General features: G+C 35.4%; 2 protein-coding genes across 5 annotated transcripts; both read left to right on the top strand.

Annotated features, from left to right (window-relative positions):
- The first annotated feature begins 1,016 nt into the window (after positions 1 to 1,016).
- LOC100252383 (protein trichome berefringence-like 7) lies at positions 1,017 to 17,353 on the top strand. Of its 4 annotated transcripts, none has more exons than XM_002278202.4 (4): positions 1,017 to 1,176; positions 1,439 to 2,247; positions 4,539 to 4,697; positions 5,853 to 6,411. In XM_002278202.4, the coding sequence occupies exons 1-4, from the start codon at positions 1,102 to 1,104 to the stop codon at positions 6,148 to 6,150; spliced, it is 1,341 nt and encodes a 446-aa protein (XP_002278238.2). In that variant the 5' UTR covers positions 1,017 to 1,101; the 3' UTR covers positions 6,151 to 6,411. The 4 variants fall into 4 exon arrangements, with proteins under 4 accessions (XP_002278238.2, XP_019072282.1, XP_002264468.2 ...); XM_010666579.3 differs by having other exon boundaries at positions 1,034 to 1,193; XM_019216737.2 differs by having other exon boundaries at positions 1,018 to 2,247.
- On the top strand, positions 8,912 to 10,076 carry LOC100247264 (protein TRACHEARY ELEMENT DIFFERENTIATION-RELATED 7A). The gene has a single exon (XM_002278225.5). The coding sequence runs from the start codon at positions 8,971 to 8,973 to the stop codon at positions 9,958 to 9,960; it is 990 nt and encodes a 329-aa protein (XP_002278261.2). The 5' UTR covers positions 8,912 to 8,970; the 3' UTR covers positions 9,961 to 10,076.
- Positions 17,354 to 22,029: the final 4,676 nt, after the last annotated feature.

Below are 22,029 nucleotides of genomic sequence, written 5' to 3'. Positions count from 1 at the left end.
AATTAAAATATAATTTTTATAGGATAATCTTGAGTTAGAATTCTACCATTGTTGATATCTTGAATTTACTTGATATTGATTGTTGTGGTACAGTTGACACCCCAAGATTTAGATCATCGTAGAGAGTCCTTACAACTTGATCATGAAAAATTTCTCGATTATAAAAAAAATATTATTATTATAAAAGTTTTATTAAACATAAAATAGTTTTCCTTATAAAAAAATAATATTTTATACTAGCTTGTGTATTATGCAATAAACTCTCTAATAAATAATTCAAACAAATTCAAATTTTCAAGTTAAACTTATAAAGTAAACTCATTTTAAAGTAGTGTATCATAAAAACCATTTATTATTTTGGGTATCCATTCAAATGTATAGCTTTTAAAGGAAATCAAAAGCCCTAAAACTATTATGAATAAAACGTATTTTATATTTAATTTGAGAAAATTATTATGAACGAGGTGATAAATAAAGTAGCATGTTAAAATTTATAAACGCAAAAATGAATTAAAGCTTATTTATGACTTTAATTTATTCATTTTAAAAATGAGTAACTTAAAAATTATATAAAAGGCACCTTGATGGAAACCTATCTTTTGTATATTTCGCACCTCTCTTTCTCTATCTCTTTTCTTCCACCATATATTTTGTTTTTTTTTTTTTTTGAAATAAAATTAATATTTTAATTTTTATGATTTATTTTTTCAAAATAGTTTTAAAAACATGACCCTTTTCTCTTTGTTGGGATCTTTAAAAAAAAATTCATAAAGATTTATGCTTAGGGATCCAATTTCATAAAATAATTTAAAAAAAAATATGTTTACGTTTTTTTAATATAGAAAATATTTTTGTAAGAATAATTTATTTCCAAAATAATTTATTATAAACATACTCAAGCTCTGACTTCTTCATGCTACCAACCAATAAGATTCAACCACGTTTGAGTCTGGGAGGACTGGAGTGCATCTGATCCCCACTCCATCTTTCCAGAAAACCACCGACAGGCTACGCCTCGTTTGGTTAAGAGATCATGGTCAGGCCAACCAGGCTCCCAACCACTATAAGAGGACATGATAAAATGACCATATCGCCCTCCATATGCAACCATATTTGCCACCGCTCTCCCAAGTCTCTCTAATTCCTTCCTCAAGCTCCCACAACCCACCAGCTAAGGTTGTTTACAAATCCCAGTAAGATCTCCAGTATCTGAATAGCCGTTACTTTTTTATTTTTTTGTTTTCTTTAATCAACTTTAGCATATATGGTCGTTAATAATCTTGACGTAACGGTCAAGCGGGTTTATCAGTTTTAGATTTTTCTTTTTAAGAAATGGCATTTGGGTATGTGGCTGTGTGTTTTTGGGTTCATTTCACTTTCATGGTTATTACTTTGTGATGATAGTTGGTGTTATTGTTTGTGGGTGTGCCCTGTACAGTTGATAGATACTGTGAGTAGATTGAATTGGATTTCAATGGGGTATTCCGGGCTTTTTATCACGAAGGTTGCCAGTTTTGGAAAAAGATTACTGAAGGATCATTTTAAGAGCTGGGTTTTTCAATCTTTGAATGGACTCATTGTGCTTGGATCATTAGTATCCTTTTTTGTGGCTGCCGGGTGTGCGTATCTATATGTGTTTCCCACTTTTCACTCTGTGATTCAGAATTATGGGATTTCCAAGTCCTCCAGTGAATGCAATGTTTTTGAAGGAAGATGGATCCGGGATGAGAGTTACCCTCTATACAATGCATCGGACTGTCCTTTTGCTGAACGTGGATTTAATTGCTTGGCTAATGGGCGGAAAGATCAGGGTTATTTAAAATGGCGGTGGAAACCCAAGAATTGTGAGATTCCGAGGTTTAGAGTGCATGGAGTTCTTGAAAAGCTTCGAGGGAAGCGGGTTGTTTTCATTGGTGATTCGATGAGTAGAACACAGTGGGAATCCCTGATATGTTTGCTTATGACTGGTGTGGAGGATAAGAGGAGTGTTTATGAGATTAATGGGAATAGTATCACGAAACGGATTAGGTATTTGGGTGTGCGGTTTAGCTCGTTTAATTTTAGTGTTGAGTTCTATCGTTCTGTTTTCCTGGTGCAGCCTGGCCTGGCCCCAAAACATGGACCAAAGAGGGCTAAATCATCGCTACATCTGGACAAGATGGATGAAATTAGTAAAGAGTGGATTGACTCTGATATTCTGATTTTTAATACAGGGCACTGGTGGACGCGTTCCAAGCTTTTTGAAATGTAAGTTATTTAGTTCTTGTGCAGATTTTGACAAATAATATGTGCCTTTTATCTAAATTTATTTGTTATGCTTTTCTATTCCACTGCATTTGCGAGTTTGTGCTTGATGGTCCTATATTCATGACATCATTGAACTTTGATTTTTCTCTTGCTTATCATTTCCTTTACCACCCATGAATGATGCCATGCCCAGCTGTCGACCTAGCAGATATTTGACCAATAATGGATAGTGCATTTTGATCAACAGAACTTAATGTTGCAATAATGTTTGCCATACTTCATGGGTTGATAATTTTTTGCCTAAAGGCATTATACTAATTTTCGTAGAAGCACCTACTACTACTATGTTTGATAGGTATGTGAAAATTGGAAACATAACCTTATAGAGATGATTAGACCAAGGGTAAAATGTTCTTTATGCTGCAGCATTTTCCATAAACATGAGATACTGACAAATCCTAAAATATGAACAATGATTCTTGGAAATTTATAAATAGAGAAAATATCCTTTGGATACCAGTTGCATTAGGGGATACAAACCATAGACCTACCATAATCTCATCCCTTACCTCTGATTCAACACCTAGGGATAGGATAGCTGATTTTTGTAGCTTAACTAGTTTGTTAACGTTATAGGCGATATTTTTTGGTTTTGCCACTTCTTCATATTTGGCTTTAGACCAGCCTTTTAACCCTCTATGAGATTTGACTGTCATTCCATCATGGTTAGGTAAAGTGTGATACAAGGAAGTAAGATCACCATTTTCAACCCTGAACGTAGATTCCACTATGGATACCTTGAATCCACAAGGAAAGGTGTAAAGAAAACTCCCTATTATATCCTCTATATAAGAATAGATTCCTCTTGAAAATAGGAAATTGTTGAGAAATTATTGGAAAATATTAAAACTATTAACTCTTTAAGATGATTAAAAATCACTTGCCTCACCCCCAATTTTGAAAAGGAAAAGAGCAATGAGGCTGTAGACAAAAAACTACCCAAATTGGAAACTTCCAGAGACACTCTCCAGTGAGATGGATTCCTGTCATCAAACAGTGAAATGGGTGTTGTTGGATGACACAGTGAATAGAGACTTCACCTGAACAACTGGTAAGTTTATATTATGGGTCTTGTCATAGAAAGTTACACCGTTTTAATCCTACCATAAAAATAAGGGTAACCTGGGATGCATTTGAGCAGGAGCTGATTAGGGATCTGGGATAGAAACAGTTCTTGGATGGGAAAGAGGCAAGCATGGAAGTACATCATAACCTTATTATGTACATTGAGATCCAATGATGAAACAAAACTGAAAGGATTATTGCAATGGTATTTTCAATAAAAAGTATAACAAAAATATCAGTGATGTCGGGGATCCTAAAGATTATCAATTGGAATATACATAATAAACTCCTGGGAAAAATGAACCATTTTGAATTAATATCTAGATCAGTGTGAAAACATTCACTTTTCTTGTCATTTTTAAGGCTCTCTTAACATTCTAAAGTTGTTGGTCAAGACTTAATTTTGACTTTGATTGTAGGTTACCACAGTGCAACAGCTAACCATAGGATTGCCATATTGGTTTTTTGTCTGCGTATGATGGGGAGGGCAAGAGCAATATGCATAATAAACCTCAAATGAAAAATGATAAAGAGAGCAAAATAAAATGAAAAAAAGAAAAAAAAATCTGATCCATGGATTATGCAAATATTTCCTCTCAGAAACATGGGTTTAATTTGTTTGAGCATTCATTTATCTAGAACTGTGTTCACACTTCTATTTGATGCCTTGATCGATTTGTGTATATCCTCTGGTGCAGATTTGACTCTGGTTTAAATAACCCCTAACAGTTTATAGTAAAAATGTAGTGGCATAACCTGTGAGTCCAAGGCATGCGCATCTCTCTCTCTCTCTCTCTCTCTCTCCCTCTCTCTCTTGATGACCATATCGTCTCTTAATACATCTATGGCATGAGTCACATGACTAATTCATTTTAGATGGAATCTCTGCTATAGTTTCAGTGTTTCCTTCTGCATCCAACAGTATATCTGACCTTAATGTATTTTACATCTAGAGCCTATCACAAAAAATAAAAAAATAAAAAATAAAAAATGTATTTTACATCTAGGGATTTAAAGAAAAAAACGTGCTTTTTTAACATATAGTATGTTCTCCAATAAGTCTGCCATGTATTTAAAACTACAACTGTCAGCTTTCCCTTTGTAATAATGGATTAGCTTTCCACGAATGCATCTGTGGACTGCTACTAATATGTTTTTCCAGACAGGGGCTGCTACTTCCAGGTGGGTGGGGCACTGAAGCTTGGAATGTCAATTCCAACTGCCTTCAGAACAGCATTAAACACTTGGGCTTCATGGATTGAAACTGCAATCAACACAAACAGAACACGTGTATTCTTTCGTTCTTTTGAATCTTCCCACTGGAGGTGCGTTTTCAGTAGTTAGTCATTATATTTTCTGCCAAATTTATTTGTTCCTCAATGGGGTCGTTTGAAAATTGGAGTTAAAACTCTCTAGTTGAATCAAGTTCTACGGGATCTACTGCATATATGACTAGGAACTAAAACTGAATTGGCAGCCAAGATGTTGGAATTGGCATGTCAGTCCCCTGTTTCTCCCACTCTCTTTCTGCTTTTCTTCTCATAAGATTCCATAGATTATGCTTTTAAGATAACCATTGGTATACATTTGTACTTATGTAAAGAATAAACATGTCTTATTTCTAAAATAATAAACTTATCCTATATGATGATTAAGGGATGATGTGGGCCATAGGCTGCTGGTCTTGGGGGGTCCTTAGGTCCACTCATTTAGCTACCAGGGTCCAGTGAGTTAACCTTGGCCCAGCCTACTTACTTGCATTGGCCATGTATCTTCACTTTGTCATCAAACCCATAAGCTTTGCAAAGTGATACAACACCTCAGTCAGAAGCTGCAGGCTGGCTGAGATCTAAACTCCTTGCCTATCCTGAGATGATCAATGCAGCTTTTCAAAATAATGGTGGGAGGTCATGCTGTCATCATTAATAACCTTAAAGAAGTTTTAAGGTTATTGCACTATATGATCAAGGATAGTTCAAGGGAGGTTTTGGGATATGAGTATAATCTTTTATATATCTTGTTGCTTGATGGCCATCCATGTGATTCTTATCATGTGGCTTTGTTGTTCATTAGGGTGAATACAGTTATCAGATGTCTGCCCTTAGGTTTCACATGTCAGCATTATGTTAGGCACATGCGTGTTCACGTGGAACACACTTCTGCTAAAAAAGACGATCCATCCTGGTCGTGGATGAACACAAAACAAAAGAGGATTCACTTCCACTTCCGTCCTCTTGTTCAAGCGATAAAAGAACAAAATTGATCTGTCGCACCTATCATGGTTAGATGCACCCGTCCTTTATCATTGCATTCAACATAGTGGACGGAATTTGGTTTCTTCACTACCTATTCCTATAGCACCATCTTTACATTATGACCATATTATGTTCATTGACTAATGTTTATTTATACATTTTCATTGTTGAAAAATAAGCCTATATAGGCAAACTTGATTGACAGTAAGCCTATCTCTGTGCCAGTGGTCGAAGACAACAGTTTTGCAAAGTGACTAGAAACCCCTTGTCAAAACCTAAAGGAAGGGGCCGGAGTCCATTTTCAGACATCATAATGAAGGTGGTGGAGAATATGGCTGTTCCTGCGACAGTTCTGCATGTTACCCCCATGGTGGCATTCCGTAGTGATGCGCACGTTGGTACTAATAGTGACACTCCATTGGTGCCTGATTGTAGCCATTGGTGTCTACCTGGGGTGCCTGATATGTGGAACGAAATTCTCTTATCATACCTACTTTCCAGGAACGAAGTTTCTTTTCAATGAGCAAGGGAGTTTGCAAGCTTGTTTCCTTCTCTTGCATCTGGTATTAGTCCTTATCCTAATATATGGTGTCTGTTAGCTTCTTGTCCCTCTGCTTTTCAATTCATGCTGGGGGATGGAGTTCTTCTGGTTTCTGTTGGAGGTAGAAGCAGAGCTGCCTTCCTGTAACGTAAATTGATCCACACCTCCTGCCATGTAAACCGTATTGTATGTAAAAACATGCTAATAAAATCTATAAATTGAAGTAATTCATTTCTCTATGCATTTTCTGTTTACTTGTCTGGTTAAATGAGTAGTGAGTTTTGGTTGTATGCTGCAGGATTTATGCATTCCATTATTCTTATTTTTGTCCATGAGACCTCAAAAGCCCCTGCATCAGTTCTGTACCAAAACTCAGGAATTATCAATACATACCCCACCAACGTATTGGGGATTTTTAACATCTACAGCAAATTGAAACCAAAAAATTCTTTCAAACAGGTGCTAGTAAAAGTATGGAGAAATTCAAGGTGGTTTTGGTCAGACAACTTTCATATTGAATTTATACAAAAATAAAATAAAATAAAAAAAATACCACACTTTACATATGAAGTGTAATTACAAATTACTTTTCATGGAAAGATGCATTTATATTTTAGAAGTTGTAATTTTAAAAGACTCATTCCAAATAACTTGTGAAGTTATCTTTTTAAATCAATATAATTTTTTATTTTTAAAATCAATTTATTTTAGAAGTTGTCATTTATATATTTTTAATTATTAATTGATTGTTTTAAATAATAATAATAATAAATTTGATTTATTACTATTTTATTTTTATTTTTTAAAAAAATTGCGCCTAAATTGCTTTTTGAAATAACAATTTTCATAAAAAGATCTGTATAGAAAAAAAAAATGATTTATATTGAAATTATCTTTTAAAGAGATAACTTTCTCGTGAAAAGCTGTATGAAAAATGTCATAACTTTTAACATGAAATGTAATTGTATTTTTATGAAAATTAATTACATTTTATATGAAAAGTGTTTTTAGTGAAAAATAAGTGTTTGATAATATTTTGAAAAACACTTTTAAAAATTTTAAAAACGCTTAAAGTGTTTTGTAGGGAAGCAATTGGAAGGTGTTTTTTCTTTTTTAAAAAAATACTTAAAAAAATTTCAAATATTCCTAAAATAGTCGAAGTGTTTCTTATTATTATTATTATTATTATTATTATTATTATTATTATTATTATTAGTTTTATTTTACTCTCTTCAAAATTTTTATGAAAATTTCTCACCAATAACAGGAGAACTAATATTTAGAAAATAATTTTAAGATTTTATACAATCATATTGGAAATTATTACAAGTTTATCATGCAATAAGCTTAATAACATCAATTTCTAATTTTTTATGTACTCTACGTTATTTCTATTTTCATAATCATAAAAATAAATATTTGAGTTTTTTTTAACAATATAAATGTTTACATATTTTTTTGCAATAAAAGTTTTTTTATTTATTATAATTTTTTTTTGGTAATGAATGTCCTTTTTAGAAATTTATTAATATTAAAAATATTTTTGTACTTATGACTTATGAGTCATATTTTCAAAAACACTATTAAAATTACTTTTTCATATTCTCGTAAAACTGTTATTTATAGGAAAAAAAAAACACTTCTAACAAAAACACTTTTTATAAATTCAATTTTTTTATTTTTACTTCAATGTATAATGGAAATGGTGGACAACTTTCAACATGACTAGATCAGTGTAAAATGAACCTTCAATGCTTTTAGAACTGCCCCTTTTAAGAATTTTTTATTTTTATTTTTTTTATAGACCCAACGCATATGGTTCACTTTTAAATTAGAGCCATTTAAAAGGCATCTCTCAGTGACAAATTTGAACAATTTGATATTAGTTACGGGTTAATTTAACTTGTAAGGAACAATATACACTTATTATTCGTAATAAACTTAGGTTATATTTAGTTGCTAGAAAGTACCAAAGAAAAAAATTTTGAAATTTTTTTTTTATATTTAATTGTTTTATGAAAAATATGAAAAAAACAAATATAATTAAAATAAATTAAAATTTTTATATTTTAAAAATATTTAATTTTGATATTGATATAAATTAAAATAAGTTAAATGAATTTGAAGTAATATATAAAAATAATTTGTTAATTTTTAAATTTATATATTACATTTTTTTACGAGTTTTTTTTTCTATTTTTCTTCACTATTTTCTTTTATTGTATTTTTTGACGAATTTTCTAGCGAACAAAGATGCCTTGAGGAAAGACGTGAGGATTGGGCTATGAATCTTTGGAAGATGAAAATAGATCCAAAAAAATAGCAGGCCTTCTACACACTACTTAGGGTGTTTTCCAATGCAAACAATTGGTCTTGCTTCTATTTTTATTTTTTTTTATTTTTTTATTTATGTCCAAAATGAAAGGAAAAAGAATAGTTGATACCCAAAACAGATACTTCTTCCATTGTTTTGACATTCTTACCAAGCCTGAGTTGCAGATACAGTATTTACAGAGTTCTCTTTAACGTCCCCCCAAAATCCTGTATCTTGTGAATGGAACACAAGACTCTGAAGGGAAACAAGCAAGATTTTTTAGTAGTGTTTTCCAATGCAAACTATGACAACCTATTCCGAATCTTAACATGAGAGTCAAGTCACTGTAACTTCAAAACAATTCTACTTCACAAAATAAACCAAAACCTCACTACAAATAGGCTTCCAATGCTCCCATCTTCTCCACAACCACAACCATAACCATTCTAACCATCTTCTTCAAAGTTTCCACTATCCATATCACCCCAATGACTTCTTCCCAGATCAATTACTACAACTTCCCACCTTTTTCTCCTCCTCCACCACCTCCTCATAGACGTCCACCACCTCCACCTCCTCATATAAACCCACCACCACCGCCTCCTCATACACGCCCACCACCACCACCTCATACACGCCCACCACCTCCACCTCATGTACTTCCACCACCACCTTCACCATCACCAGACAGCCATCCCACAGTCATAATCATTGTGTTCGTCTCATTGGGTGGTCTATTCTTCCTTGCATTCCTCTCAGTTGCTCTCTGTTGCTTCCTCAAAAAGAGGAAGAAGAAGATGGTTCAGGAGACAGATATCATAAAGGTCGACGAGCATTTGACAGTGAAAGAGGCCATTGTCCCAGGCCCACATGGAGAGCAGGCTGTGGTGCTGTTTGTGGATGATGATGTGCATATCCAAGAAGAGATCAGAAAGAACGAGAAGTTTGGCCAAGGTCATTTGCATGGTAAGTCTGCCCAAGGCATCACTAGCGCAATTGGAAAGAAAAAGAATATGGTTCAAGAAACAGAAATGGTAAATGTCGATGAACATTTGAAGGTGAAGGAGGCGATGCTGGCAGGACCACATGGAGCACAAGCTCTGGCACTATGCATGGAAGATGATAAGCATATCCATGAAGAGATTCAAAAAAATGAGAAGCTTGGTGAAGGTTTGCATGGTAAGGCTGCCAAAGGCATTACTGGTGCAATTGGGAAGGGAAAGAAGATGGTTCAAGAAACAGAAATAATAGATGTGGATGAACATTCGAAGGTGAAGGAGGGAGTTATAGCAGGCCCACATGGAGAACAAGTTGTGTTACTAACCGAAGAGGATGATGTGCATATTCAAGAAGAGATTAGAAAGAATGAGAAGATTGGTGAAGGTTTGCATGGCAAGTCTGCACAAGGCATTACCGGTGCAATTGAAAAGGGGGGATACTCATCCATTTCCAATCATCGTCTTGGACACAAGGCTTGAGAATCTTATGCTGAATTTCAGTGAAATATACAAACTGGACTCTGAATAATATGATTTATATATGAACTCTTTTCTCCTTTTGTTGGAATACAATTATAGACAATGATCACTCACAATGGTATAGTCAAAGGTGCCATTTTACATCTGACCTTGATGTATTTTACATCTAGAGCCTATCACAAAAAAATAAAAAAAATAAATGAGTTGAAGAATAGGGTTTCACAGGAATAATTTTCTTTCATTGAAATTATTCTTTTATAGAGTTTACAGCATATACAAATACTTCAAATTAGGAAACTAAATCACTGATTAAAAGGAAAGAATAACTCCTAACAATTACTTTCCTAAAAATACAAAGATTGACAACTAATAAATAACTCCTAATAATTACTTTCCTAAAAATACACTGATTGACAACTAATAAATAATTTACAACTTTACAAAGTATTTCTTTCCATATCAGTTTCGGTTTTCCAACACTCACCCTCAGGCTGGCTTAAAGATATCTTCCATAGCCAACTTGCCAACCAGAAAATCGAATTGCATCTTGTGTAGTCCTTTGGTGAAGACATCAACCACTTGTTCCTCAGTAGGGATATAGGTCATACAAACCAATCCGTTGTCTATCTTCTCTTTAATGAAATGCTTGTCCACTTCCACATGTTTGGTGCGATCATGGAGAACCGGATTGTGAGCTACTGAAATTGCTGCCTTGTTGTCACAATACAACTTCATAAGAGATGGACCTGTCATCTTTAACTCTTCCAGTAATCTTCTTATCCACATAATCTCACAAATACCATGAGCTACAACTCTAAACTTAGCCTCAGCACTACTTCTAGCAACCACATTCCGTTTTTTACTTCGCCACATAACCAAGTTGCCACCTACAAATGAACAGTACCTAGAGGTGGACCTTCGATCCACTATGCTTCCAGCCCAATCGGTGTAGGTTTCAATTTGTAGGTGTCCTCGTGACTTGAACAGAAGACCTCTACCTGGTGTCTCCTTTAGATACCTTAGAATCCTGTAAACAGCTTCAAAATGCTCTGGTCCAGGCGCATGCATAAACTGACTAACCATACTCATTGAGAATGCTATGTCAGGGCGTGTATGAGATAGGTAAATCAATCTCCCAACAAGTCTCTGATAACGATCCCGGTCCTTCACATTCTTGGCTTTTGTAGGTTGCAGTTTTACATTAAGCTCTATAGGTGTTTCAGCAGGCTTACATCCTAACATACTTGTCTCATCAAGAAGATCAAGAACATACTTTCGTTGATTTACAAAGATACCTTCTTTGGACCTAGCAAACTCTATCCCAAGAAAGTATATTAATGCCCCTAGGTCCTTAATCTCAAATTCCTCAGCAAGTTTCTCCTTCAGCTTCTCTAGTTCATTGCAATCATCCCCAGTTAACACAATATCGTCAACATACACAATTAAGATGGCTACTTTACTTTCATTGGAATGTTTGTAGAACATCCTGTGATCAACTTGACTTTGAGTATATCCATAATGCTTTATTACTTTGCCAAAGCTCTCAAACCAAGCTCTAAGCGACTGCTTAAGTTCGTATAAAGACTTCTTCAATTTGCACACTTTCCCCACTCCAAAACTTTCTTCAAAACCTAGTGGAGGACTCAAGAACACTTCCTCCTCTAGGTCTCCATTAAGAAAGGAATTTTTAACATCCAATTGGTGTAAGGGCCAATTGGAATTTACTACAAGGGACAACAAAACTCTAATCGAGTTTATTTTAGCTATAGGGGCGAAAGTCTCTTGGTAGTCTATTCCATAGGTTTGAGTAAAACCCTTTGCCACAAGTCTGGCTTTGTATCTCTCAACACTTCCATCAGCTTTACTCTTTATTGTAAACACCCATTTGCATCATACAATTTTTTTTCCCTTGGTAAATCTACAACCTCCCAAGTGCCATTCTTTTTTAAGGCATTCATTTCCTCAAACACTACCAATTTCCAACTCGGTTCATCTAGTGCTTCTTGAATATTTCTAGGTACCACAAGTTTTGAAATATTAGTAGTGAATGCTCTATAGTTGTCAGAAAGGTTACTATAGGAGATATATTTGGCAATGAGATGTTTAGTGCAGGCTCGGGTTCCATTTCTAAGAGCAATAGGGAGATCAAGATCAAGGTCCTGTGTAGGAACAATTGGGGCTAATCCTAAACCGGTTTCTAGTGCAGATATTTCTGGACTTGGACCAAAGTGTGATGGTAAACTTAGATCAGTAACAGAAGAAGAAGAAGCATGTATATGAGTAGGAATAGAAGGAGGGCTACCTGAGACATTTAGAGAGCCATTGCCCAGGGTTTTCGGTTGACCATGTGCTGGGATGATCGACTGGTCTTTACTTCTTCCAAGGAATTTTTTCCTTGAATAAACCACAGACTCAAGATTGTTTCTATTTTTTTTCATTCGTAGTATTTCTTCTTCTGATAGACCAATTTCAGATTCGGATTCAGTAGGCTTAGTTTCCTTTTTTTTTTTTTTTCAAGAGAGATATCAAGAATTGCACTAGGCAAAGGTTCAACAATTTCCCAAAAATTTGGTTCCACTAATTTCTCCCCCTGAAGTAAATTTTTGGTAAAATATGAGACATTTTCCATAAAGGAAACATCCATAGTTGTGTAAAAACATTTTGTAAGGGGATTAAAACATTTGTAACCCTTTTTATTAGGAGTATATCCTACAAAAACACATTTTTCTGCTCTTGGGTCTAACTTAGATCTTGACCTTTTTGGAATGTGTACATATGCAGTGCAACCAAATATTTTCAAGGGTAATTCAGAATTAATTCAAGATTCTGGAAATACCTTTTTCAAGCACTCCAAAGGAGTGGTATATTGCAAAAATTTTGTAAGCATCCTATTGATTAGATATGAAGCAATTAGTATGGCATCCCCCCATAAGTATTTTGGAATATTCATGTAAAACATCATAGCCCGTGCTACTTCTAACAAGTGTTTATTTTTACGTTCAGCTATTCCATTCTGTTCAGGGGTATCAGAACACGAGGATTGATGTAAAATTCCTTTCTCGTTTGAAAAGGTTTACAAAACTTTATTAAAGTACTCAGTCCCATTATCAAATCTCAAAATACTGATTTTTGTTTGAAATTGGTTTTCAATCATTCTATAAAATCTTTAAAAATCCTTTCGACTTCATATTTTTCCCTCATTAAATATACCCAACAGAGACGTGTATGGTCGTCTATAAAGGTCACAAACCATTTTTTTCCTGAAATTGTGGTTACTTTTGAAGGTCCCCAAACATCACTGTGAAAAAGATAAAATGGTTTTGATGCATAGTAGGGTTTTGGAATGTAAGTTTTTCGTTGGCTCTTTGCCAATAAACAACTTTCACATTGAAATGATAAAGGATCAACCTTTTGAAGTAACACTAGAAATAGATGTTTTAAATAAGAGAAACTAGGATGACCTAATCTGCAATGCCAAACCATTATTTGATCACGAACATAAAGAGAACTAATACTACTTAGTCCTTGAGCAATTTTATTACTAGGTAAATTACCCTCGAAATAATAGAGACCATTGATCATCCTAGCACTGCCAATCGTCTTCCCCGAGCTTTGGTCCTGAAAAATACAATGGGATTCCTAGAAGATAACACAACAATTAGAATCTCTAGATAATTTGCTAACAGACAAGAGATTACAAGTAAGTTTAGGAACATGGAGAACAAATTTAAGATCTATTCCCTCAGAGATTTTTATTAGACCTTTTCCTACAATAGGTGAGAAATTACCATCAATTATCTGAACCTTTTTATTTCCAGGACATGGTGAATAGGATTCAAACATGTTTGAGGAATTGGTCATGTGGTCGGATGCTCTAGAATCGATTATCCATGGAGTAAATTTAAAATGACAAGATAGAGCATATAATTCATTACCTGTGTGTGCCAAAGAAACACTAGAAGTACTGGATGTCAATTTGGATTTCAGCAGTGCAAGAAGATGCTCCATTTGCTCAGTGGTGAAGGGGCTGGTCTCAACCTCATTAGCAGTAGGAATAATGGCTCGGCCTGGTTTGTCACCTGTTTTTCCTTTCCAATTTGCAGGTTTCCCATGGATTTTCCAACAGTTCTCACAAGTATGGCGAGGTTTGTTGCAAAAATCACACCAAACCCGTGGTCTTTCATTTGATTTGCACTGAAACGCAGCAGCTTTATTATAACCTCCACCCGTGGTAACCAAGGCTGAACCTTCAATAGCAACTCCAGGTCCCTTCTTGCTCAGCATCACATTTCTCTGACTCTCTTCTCTTCTAACTTTTGAAAAAACTTCACCAATTGAAGGCAGGGGTTGTCTTCCAATGATTCTCCCTCTTACCTCATCAAACTCGACATTAAGGCCAGCCAAGAACTTGAAGATCCGATTGTCTTCCATGGTCTTCTTATGATGAAGTCCATCATCGGCAGATTTCCACTCATAGGTGTTGAAGAGGTCAAGGTCTTGCCAGATCTGGTTCAAGGAGTTGAAGTACTTTGCGACGTTGTCCTCCCTTATCGTATCTCACCAAGTTTGAGGGTTAATTCAAAGATCTATGATTGATTCCCTAAATCAGAATACATCTGATTTATATTCTCCCAAAGCTCTTATGTTGTTGGATAGCACATGTAATTAGAGCTAATGTCTTCTTCCATAGAATTCACAAGCCATGTCATCACCATGGAATTTTCAGCATCCCATATAGCATAGTTCGGATCATCCACTGCAGGAGCCTTCTTTTCACCCGTCAGGTAGCCCATCTTTCCACGTCCTTTGATGTACATCCGAACTGATTGAGACCATCTCAAAAAGTTGTCACCATTCAAGCGAATCGTGGTGATTTGGACAGAGTGAGATTCCAAGGTGGTAGGACTGATTTTTGAAGAATTAGTGATGATGAGATTGTTCAGAGAAGGTTGAGGAACAGTAGTGGACTCGTTTGAAATATCCGACATGGTTTCAGAGAACAAGGATTGAAAGAGAGGAAGAAGGAGGATTTCGGCAAGCAAATTGCTAACTCTGATACCAAGTTGAAGAATAGGGTTTCACAGGAATAATTTTCTTTTATTGAGATTATTCTTTTATAGAGTTTACAGCATATACAAATCCTTCAAATTAGGAAACTAAATCACTGATTAAAAGGAAAGAATAACTCCTAACAATTACTTTCCTAAAAATACAAAAATTGACAACAATAAATAACTTATAATAATTACTTTCTTAAAAATACAAAGATTGAGAACTAATAAATAATTTACAACTTTACAAAGTTATTTCTTTCCATATCAGTTTTGGTTTTCCAACAAAATGTATTTTACATCTAGAGATTTAAAGAAAAAAACGTGCCTTTTCAACATATAGTATGTTCTTCAATAAGTCTGCCATGTACTTAAAACTACAACTATCAACTTTCCCTTTGTAATAATGGATTAGCTTTCCACGAATGCATCTGTGGACTACTACAAATATGTTTTTCCAGATAGGGGCTGCTACTTCCAGGTGGGTGGAGCACTGAAGCTTGGAATGTCAATTCCAACTGCCTTCAGAACAGCATTAAACACTTGGGCTTCATGGATTGAAACTACAATCAACACAAACAGAACACGTGTATTCTTTCGTTATTTTGAATCTTCCCACTGGAGGTGCGTTTTCAGTAGTTAGTCATTATATTTTCTGCCAAATTTATTTGTTCCTCAATGGGGTTGTTTGAAAATTGGAGTTAAAACTCTCTAGTTGAATCAAGTTCTACGGGATCTACTGCATATATAACTAGAAACTAAAACTGGATTGGCAGCCAAGATGTTGGAATTGGGATGTCAGTCCCCTGTTTATCCAACTCTCTTTCTGCTTTTCTTCTCATAAGATTCCATAGATTATGCTTTTAAGATAACCATTGGTATACATTTGCACTCATGTAAAGAATAAACATGTCTTATTTCTAAAATAATAAACTTATCCTATATGATGATTAAGGGATGATATGGGCCATAGGCTGCTGGTCTTGGGGGGTCCTTAGGTCCACTCATTTAGCTACCAGGGTCCAGTGAGTTAACCTTGGCCCAGCCTACTTACTTGCATTGGCCATGTATCTTCACTTTGTCATCAAACCCATAAGCTTAGCAAAGTGATACAACACCTCAGTCAGAAGCTGCAGGCTGGCTGAGATCTAAACTCCTTGCCTATCATGAGATAATCAATGCAGCTTTTCAAAATAATGGTGGGAGGTCATGCTGTCATCATTAATAACCTTAAAGAAGTTTTATGGTTATTGCACTATATGATCAAGGATAGTTCAAGGGAGGTTTTGGGATATGAGTATAATCTTTTATATATCTTGTTGCTTGATGGCCATCCATGTGATTCTTATCATGTGGCTTTGTTGTTCATTAGGGTGAATACAGTTATCAGATGTCTGCCCTTAGGTTTCATATGTCAGCATTATGTTAGGCACATGCGTGTTCACGTGGAACACGCTTCTGCTAAACAAGACGATCCGTCCTGGTCGTGGATGAACACGAAACAAAAGAGGATTCACTTCCACTTCCGTCCTCTTGTTCAAGCGATAAAAGAACAAAATTGATCTGTTGCACCTATCATGGTTAGATGCACCCGTCCTTTATCATTGCATTCAACATAATGGACGGAATTGGGTTTCTTCACTACCTATTCCTATAGCACCATCTTTACATTATGACCATATTATGTTCATTCATTGACTAATGTTTATTTATAAATTTTTGTTGTTGAAAAATAAGCCTATATAGGCAAACTTGATTGACAGTAAGCCTATCTCTGTGCCAGTGGTCGAAGACAACAGTTTTGCAAAGTGACTAGAAACCCCTTGTCAAAACCTAAAGGAAGGGACCGGAGTCCATTTTCAGACATCATAATGAAGGTGGTGGAGAATATGGCTGTTCCTGCGACAGTTCTGCATGTTACCCCCATGGTGGCATTCCGTAGTGATGCGCACGTTGGTACTAATAGCGACACTCCATTGGTGCCTGATTGTAGCCATTGGTGTCTACCTGGGGTGCCTGATATGTGGAACGAAATTCTCTTATCATACCTACTTTCCAGGAACGAAGTTTCTTTTCAATGAGCAAGGGAGTTTGCAAGCTTGTTTCCTTCTCTTGCATCTGGTATTAGTCCTTATCCTAATATATGGTGTCTGTTAGCTTCTTGTCCCTCTGCTTTTCAATTCATGCTGGGGGATGGAGTTCTTCTGGTTTCTGTTGGGGGTAGAAGCAGAGCTGCCTTCCTGTAACGTAAATTGATCCACACCTCCTGCCATGTAGACCGTATTGTATGTAAAAACATGCTAATAAAATCTATAAATTGAAGTAATTCATTTCTCTATGCATTTTCGGTTTACTTGTCTGGTTAAATGAATAGTGAGTTTTGGTTGTATGCTGCAGGATTTATGCATTCCATTTTTCTTATTTTTGTCCATGAGACCTCAAAAGCCCCTGCATCAGTTCTGTACCAAAACTCAGGAATTATCAATACTTACCCCACCAATGTATTGGGGATTTTTAGCATCTACAGCAAATTGAAACCAAAATTTTTTTTCAAACAAGTGCTTGTAAAAGTATGAAGAAATTTAAGGTAGTTTTGGTCAGACAACTTTCATATTGAATTTATACAAAAAAAATAAAAATATACAACACTTTACATATAAAGTGTAATTACTTTTCATGGAAAGATGCATATATATTTTAGAAGTTGTAATTTTAAAGGACTCATTCCAAATAACTTGTGAAGTTATCTTTTTAAATCAATATAATTTTTTATTTTTAGTATCAATTCATTTTAGAAGTTGTCATTTATATATTTTTAATTATTAATTGATTTTTTAAAATAATAATAATAATAAATTTGATTTATTGCTTTTTTTTTTTAAATTGCACCTAAATTGCTTTTTGGAATAATGACTTCCATAAAAATAGTTGTTTTCTTAAAAAAAAATACTATTTTATTTTAAAATAAAAATTAAGTCACAACCAAATTTGTCACGACCCAAATTCCGGGCGACCCAAAATTTGGCCCGTGACCCCAGGTCAAAGGTTTGACCCTAAGGGTTTCTCATATTTCACGTTGGCAATCAGCTAAAACACTCTGAATTTTTTTATATTTTTTTTTTCACATATAAGTCCCACTAGGGTTCTCACCACTAACAATATTTTAAAACCTTACTGTAGACCCCTTTAAAAACAGGGGAGAGGGGGGGTCCTTTCTTTGGTTTTAAAAACACCCGGGAAGTTGTTTCTTGGGTTTTGGTTTCTTTTTTTCATTCCTTTTGAAAACGGGGGGACCCCTTCCCACTGAAGCGGAGATGCGTGGACAGGTGGTTGTGGAGCTGGCTCGCCATGGTGGTGGTTGGATGCTGATGACCTGCTCCAAGGACACACAGTGGAGCAGGTCCGTGGCTTGTGGGGGAAGACAAAACAGAGGAATGATAGGGCAGAGAAGGAAGAGGTTCTGGAGAGGGGGGAGATCGGGTGAGAGTTGGAGGGCTTAGGAAGAGATAACTGGCCAGAGAGAAGGAGAAACGCGCATAAGGATCGCATTGATAGGAATCGATACAGGCATGTGTTCCTACAAGCTATCGGTTTTTCCATTTCCATATCATTTTGTTGAGTTTTTTTTTTTAGTATCATTAGGTTCTGTTTTGATGTCCAGATCTGTTCATTTGTATCTCTAGTTTGTTTCTATGGTATCCGGGTTTGCTTTCACTTGATTCATCCTTGACTTCTAGCCCATTTTGTATCCTCTGTTTTGGGATTTCATATGGAACATTGGCATTCACGTTTTAGTCTCGTTTTAAAGCTCATTTGAAATTTACTTCAGCCCATTCCTGAGCTCATTGATTAATATGTGAAATGAGGTTTGCGGGGCTCCATTTTGGTTTCCCATTGTTTTGCTCTCCTTGTTGTTTTTCCCTGTCTTTGGTTTTTGATCCAAGCCGTGTCCATTCTCCCATTTCTACCTAAGAAGTCTAGGTAGAGATGTCTTTTTCTGGAGACCGTATAAGAGTTTCCCGGGGTGTGGTTTTCTGCCTAGCTTGACAAGCCGACATCACTACCCGCACACCCATTACCATATAGCTATGCACCATCAGTTTTTCCAATATCCACCGTGCTCATCACCACTATTCTCACTCTTTACTTCTGTACCCTTACCCATCAAATCCACTTCCCCAATACCTCTCACTATACACCTCTCTCATCACCGTTTTCACCATCCCAAACCCGCTTACCCATTCTTCTCACCACCATTCTCATTCTATACCCCTCATACATGTCACCTAAACCTTCACAATACCCATAAACATTTCGCCACCTTTTCTCTCTCTACACCACAACCCTTCACACTCATGGTTTTCTCATTAATTTACACCACTCTATGCCATCCATGCATGTACGTACCCTTCAAGACACCCCCTTACCTGTCCTGCCATGCATCATCGATCCCATGAAACCCACCATCCACCTTCATTTCACATGCCCACTACCCAACTCACCTCTTCATTCCATACCCGTGTACACTAACTCATCCGTTTCATGTCTCTATACCCATGCTATTGCCCGTTTTCATTAACCTATCCCATGCCTCCTATATCCACCAAAACTATTCTTCTCGTGTACACCATTTCCTTACACTCCATGCTCGCCAACCTTTTTTTTTCTCCCCAGACTTAGACTTTTTCCGTGTGCTGGATTACAAGTTGTCTCATCAAGAAGAGATGGACTAAGCGCTTAAATCAGTTGGAGAATGGCAATGATGAGTGCTGTCCGTTTTCACTCTAAAAATCAAGGCTTCATTGTCACGGTTGCAAGGTGTAGGGATGCCATTGTCGTGCTCCCTGATAGGCCCGAGCATGAGACTAGAACACACGCCCGACTTGGTGGCTCCATTGCCCTAAGTTTGAGTTTTCCTCTGACACGCGCATGCATCTCGCGACATTGGAGGGTTCCGTTGTGGATAGTGAAGATCAGGGGAATTTCAGCAGGTGGGGCAATGTCTCGTGGTGCTAGCTAGAGACTTGGGAGTCCAAGTTGTAGATAAGATGCAGGGCCACCATCATTGGTCCACTTCCAAAGCCCTTTTGATGATGGGCTTGGATTTGGGCTTGAGGTTTGCTGATGGACTTGGAGGCTTGAGGTTTGCTGATGGACTTGGGCTGGACCAAGGTTGCTAGGGTGATTTTATTATTATTATGGGCTTGAGGTTTGCTGATGGACTTGGACCGGACTAGGGTTTTATTATGACTAGGGTTGCTAGGGATTATTATTATTATTATTATTATTATTGTTATTATTATTATTGTTATTATTATTGTTATTATTATTTTTATTATTATTATTGTTATTATTATTATCATTATTATTATTATTATTATTATTAAAAATATATACTCTCTCTCAGTTCAATTTCCTAATATTATTATTATCATTATTATTATTGTTATTATTAAAAATTTGTATCCTTGCAATTTAATTTCGTAAAGTTCATTTCTTATTATTATTATTATTAAAAATCTATGTCCTCGTAATTTAATTTCCTAAAGTTCATTATATTATTATTGTTATTATTATTATTATTATTAAAAAATCTATACTTTAGCCGTTCAATTTCCTGAAGTTCATTTATTATTATTATTATTATTATTATTATTATTATTATTATCATTAAAAATCTATATCATCATAATTTAATTTCCTAAATTTCATTTCTTATTATTATTATTATTATTATTATTAAAAAATCTATATTCTGGCAGTTCAATTTCTTGAAGTTCATTTCTTATTATTGTTATTATTATTATTATTATCAAAAATCTATATCCTTGCAATTTAATTTCCTAAATTTCATTTCTTATTATTATTATTATTAAAAAATCTATATTCTGGCAGTTCAATTTTCTTAAAGTTCATTTCTTATTATTATTATTATTATTATTATTACTATTATTATTATTATTATTATTATTATTATTAAAAATCTATATTCTCGTAGCTTAATTTCCTAAAGTTCATCCCTTATTATTATTATTATTACAAATTCAACTTTCAAAATCTATATCTTTGCAGTTTAATTCCCTAAAGTTCATTTCTCATTTTCTTTGGCAAATTTCATTTTAATTACCGAAGCTCTAATCTTTTAAATTTAATTCCCAAGACAAGCCCACAGGGACGGAGTTGATGCTCCCACATCCATAGCATGAGTAGTTAAAGCAAGTGAATGATTTGAAATTCGAGTTATTTCACGGAATAACACTCAAACGCAACTGCTGATTTCCTCATGCTGATTGTATTGATCCTTTAAATTTCTCAATTGATCTCCTAAAAATTCTTGAAATAGTCTTCTGATCTTCTTGATTCTACATAAACAAAAATAAATTCTTCATAATTCTAGGACACGAAATTTGTAACACTAATTCATGAACCATAAATTGGGCTTTGGTGGGGGCCCGATGTTTGATCCATTTCGACTGTCAATTATCGTGCTTACTGTATTTCGCTTGAGCTTCGTTTTGCACTCCGATATGTATGAGCTATGTTTTGTATTCATTAATTGTGCGCTAATCCCGTTTCTTGATAGCGCATTGTGGCTCGTGGCCGAGGTACGCATCCACTTCCTTTCTAGTCAATCTCTATTGTGTGTTTTGATTCTCATATTGTGCATGATTTAGGTGAATATCCATTGACTTTCTCGTTGATTTCCATGTCAGCTTCATTCTATTAGTAGAGACCCGACTTTAGGGACTTAGAGGGGTGCTACGGTCTTTACCGTACCTTCCCGATAAGTAACCTGACCCCCGAACCCGATCCGATTTTTCACAGGCCGCCTTTTCCAAAACCAGGAGTCACACTTAGGGTTTTTCTTTCTTATTTTGTTTACCCTTTAAAAATAAAACAAAAATAAGTGGCGACTCCAAGTCAATTTTTCTTAATCAATAAAATCATTTTTCAAAGTCAAAATCGAGCTCGCCATTCGAGTGGGAAACGCATTGAGCCGAAATGCGGGGTCCACACT

The sequence above is a fragment of the Vitis vinifera genome, chromosome 18 (genome assembly GCF_030704535.1).
Source record: "Vitis vinifera cultivar Pinot Noir 40024 chromosome 18, ASM3070453v1".
NCBI classification, from domain to species: Eukaryota; Viridiplantae; Streptophyta; class Magnoliopsida; order Vitales; family Vitaceae; genus Vitis; species Vitis vinifera.
This window is presented reverse-complemented; position numbering and strand designations above follow the sequence as displayed.

Coding starts and splice junctions, on each gene's coding strand:
- LOC100252383 (XM_002264432.5), top strand. CDS start 1,346: ATGTGGCTGTGTGTTTTTGGGTTCATTTCACTTTCATGGTTATTACTT. Junction 2,248..15,476: donor CGTTCCAAGCTTTTTGAAAT/GTAAGTTATTTA, acceptor TTTTCCAGATAG/GGGCTGCTACTTCCAGGTGG. Junction 15,636..16,794: donor TTTGAATCTTCCCACTGGAG/GTGCGTTTTCAG, acceptor TCTCTGTGCCAG/TGGTCGAAGACAACAGTTTT.
- LOC100247264 (XM_002278225.5), top strand. CDS start 8,971: ATGACTTCTTCCCAGATCAATTACTACAACTTCCCACCTTTTTCTCCT.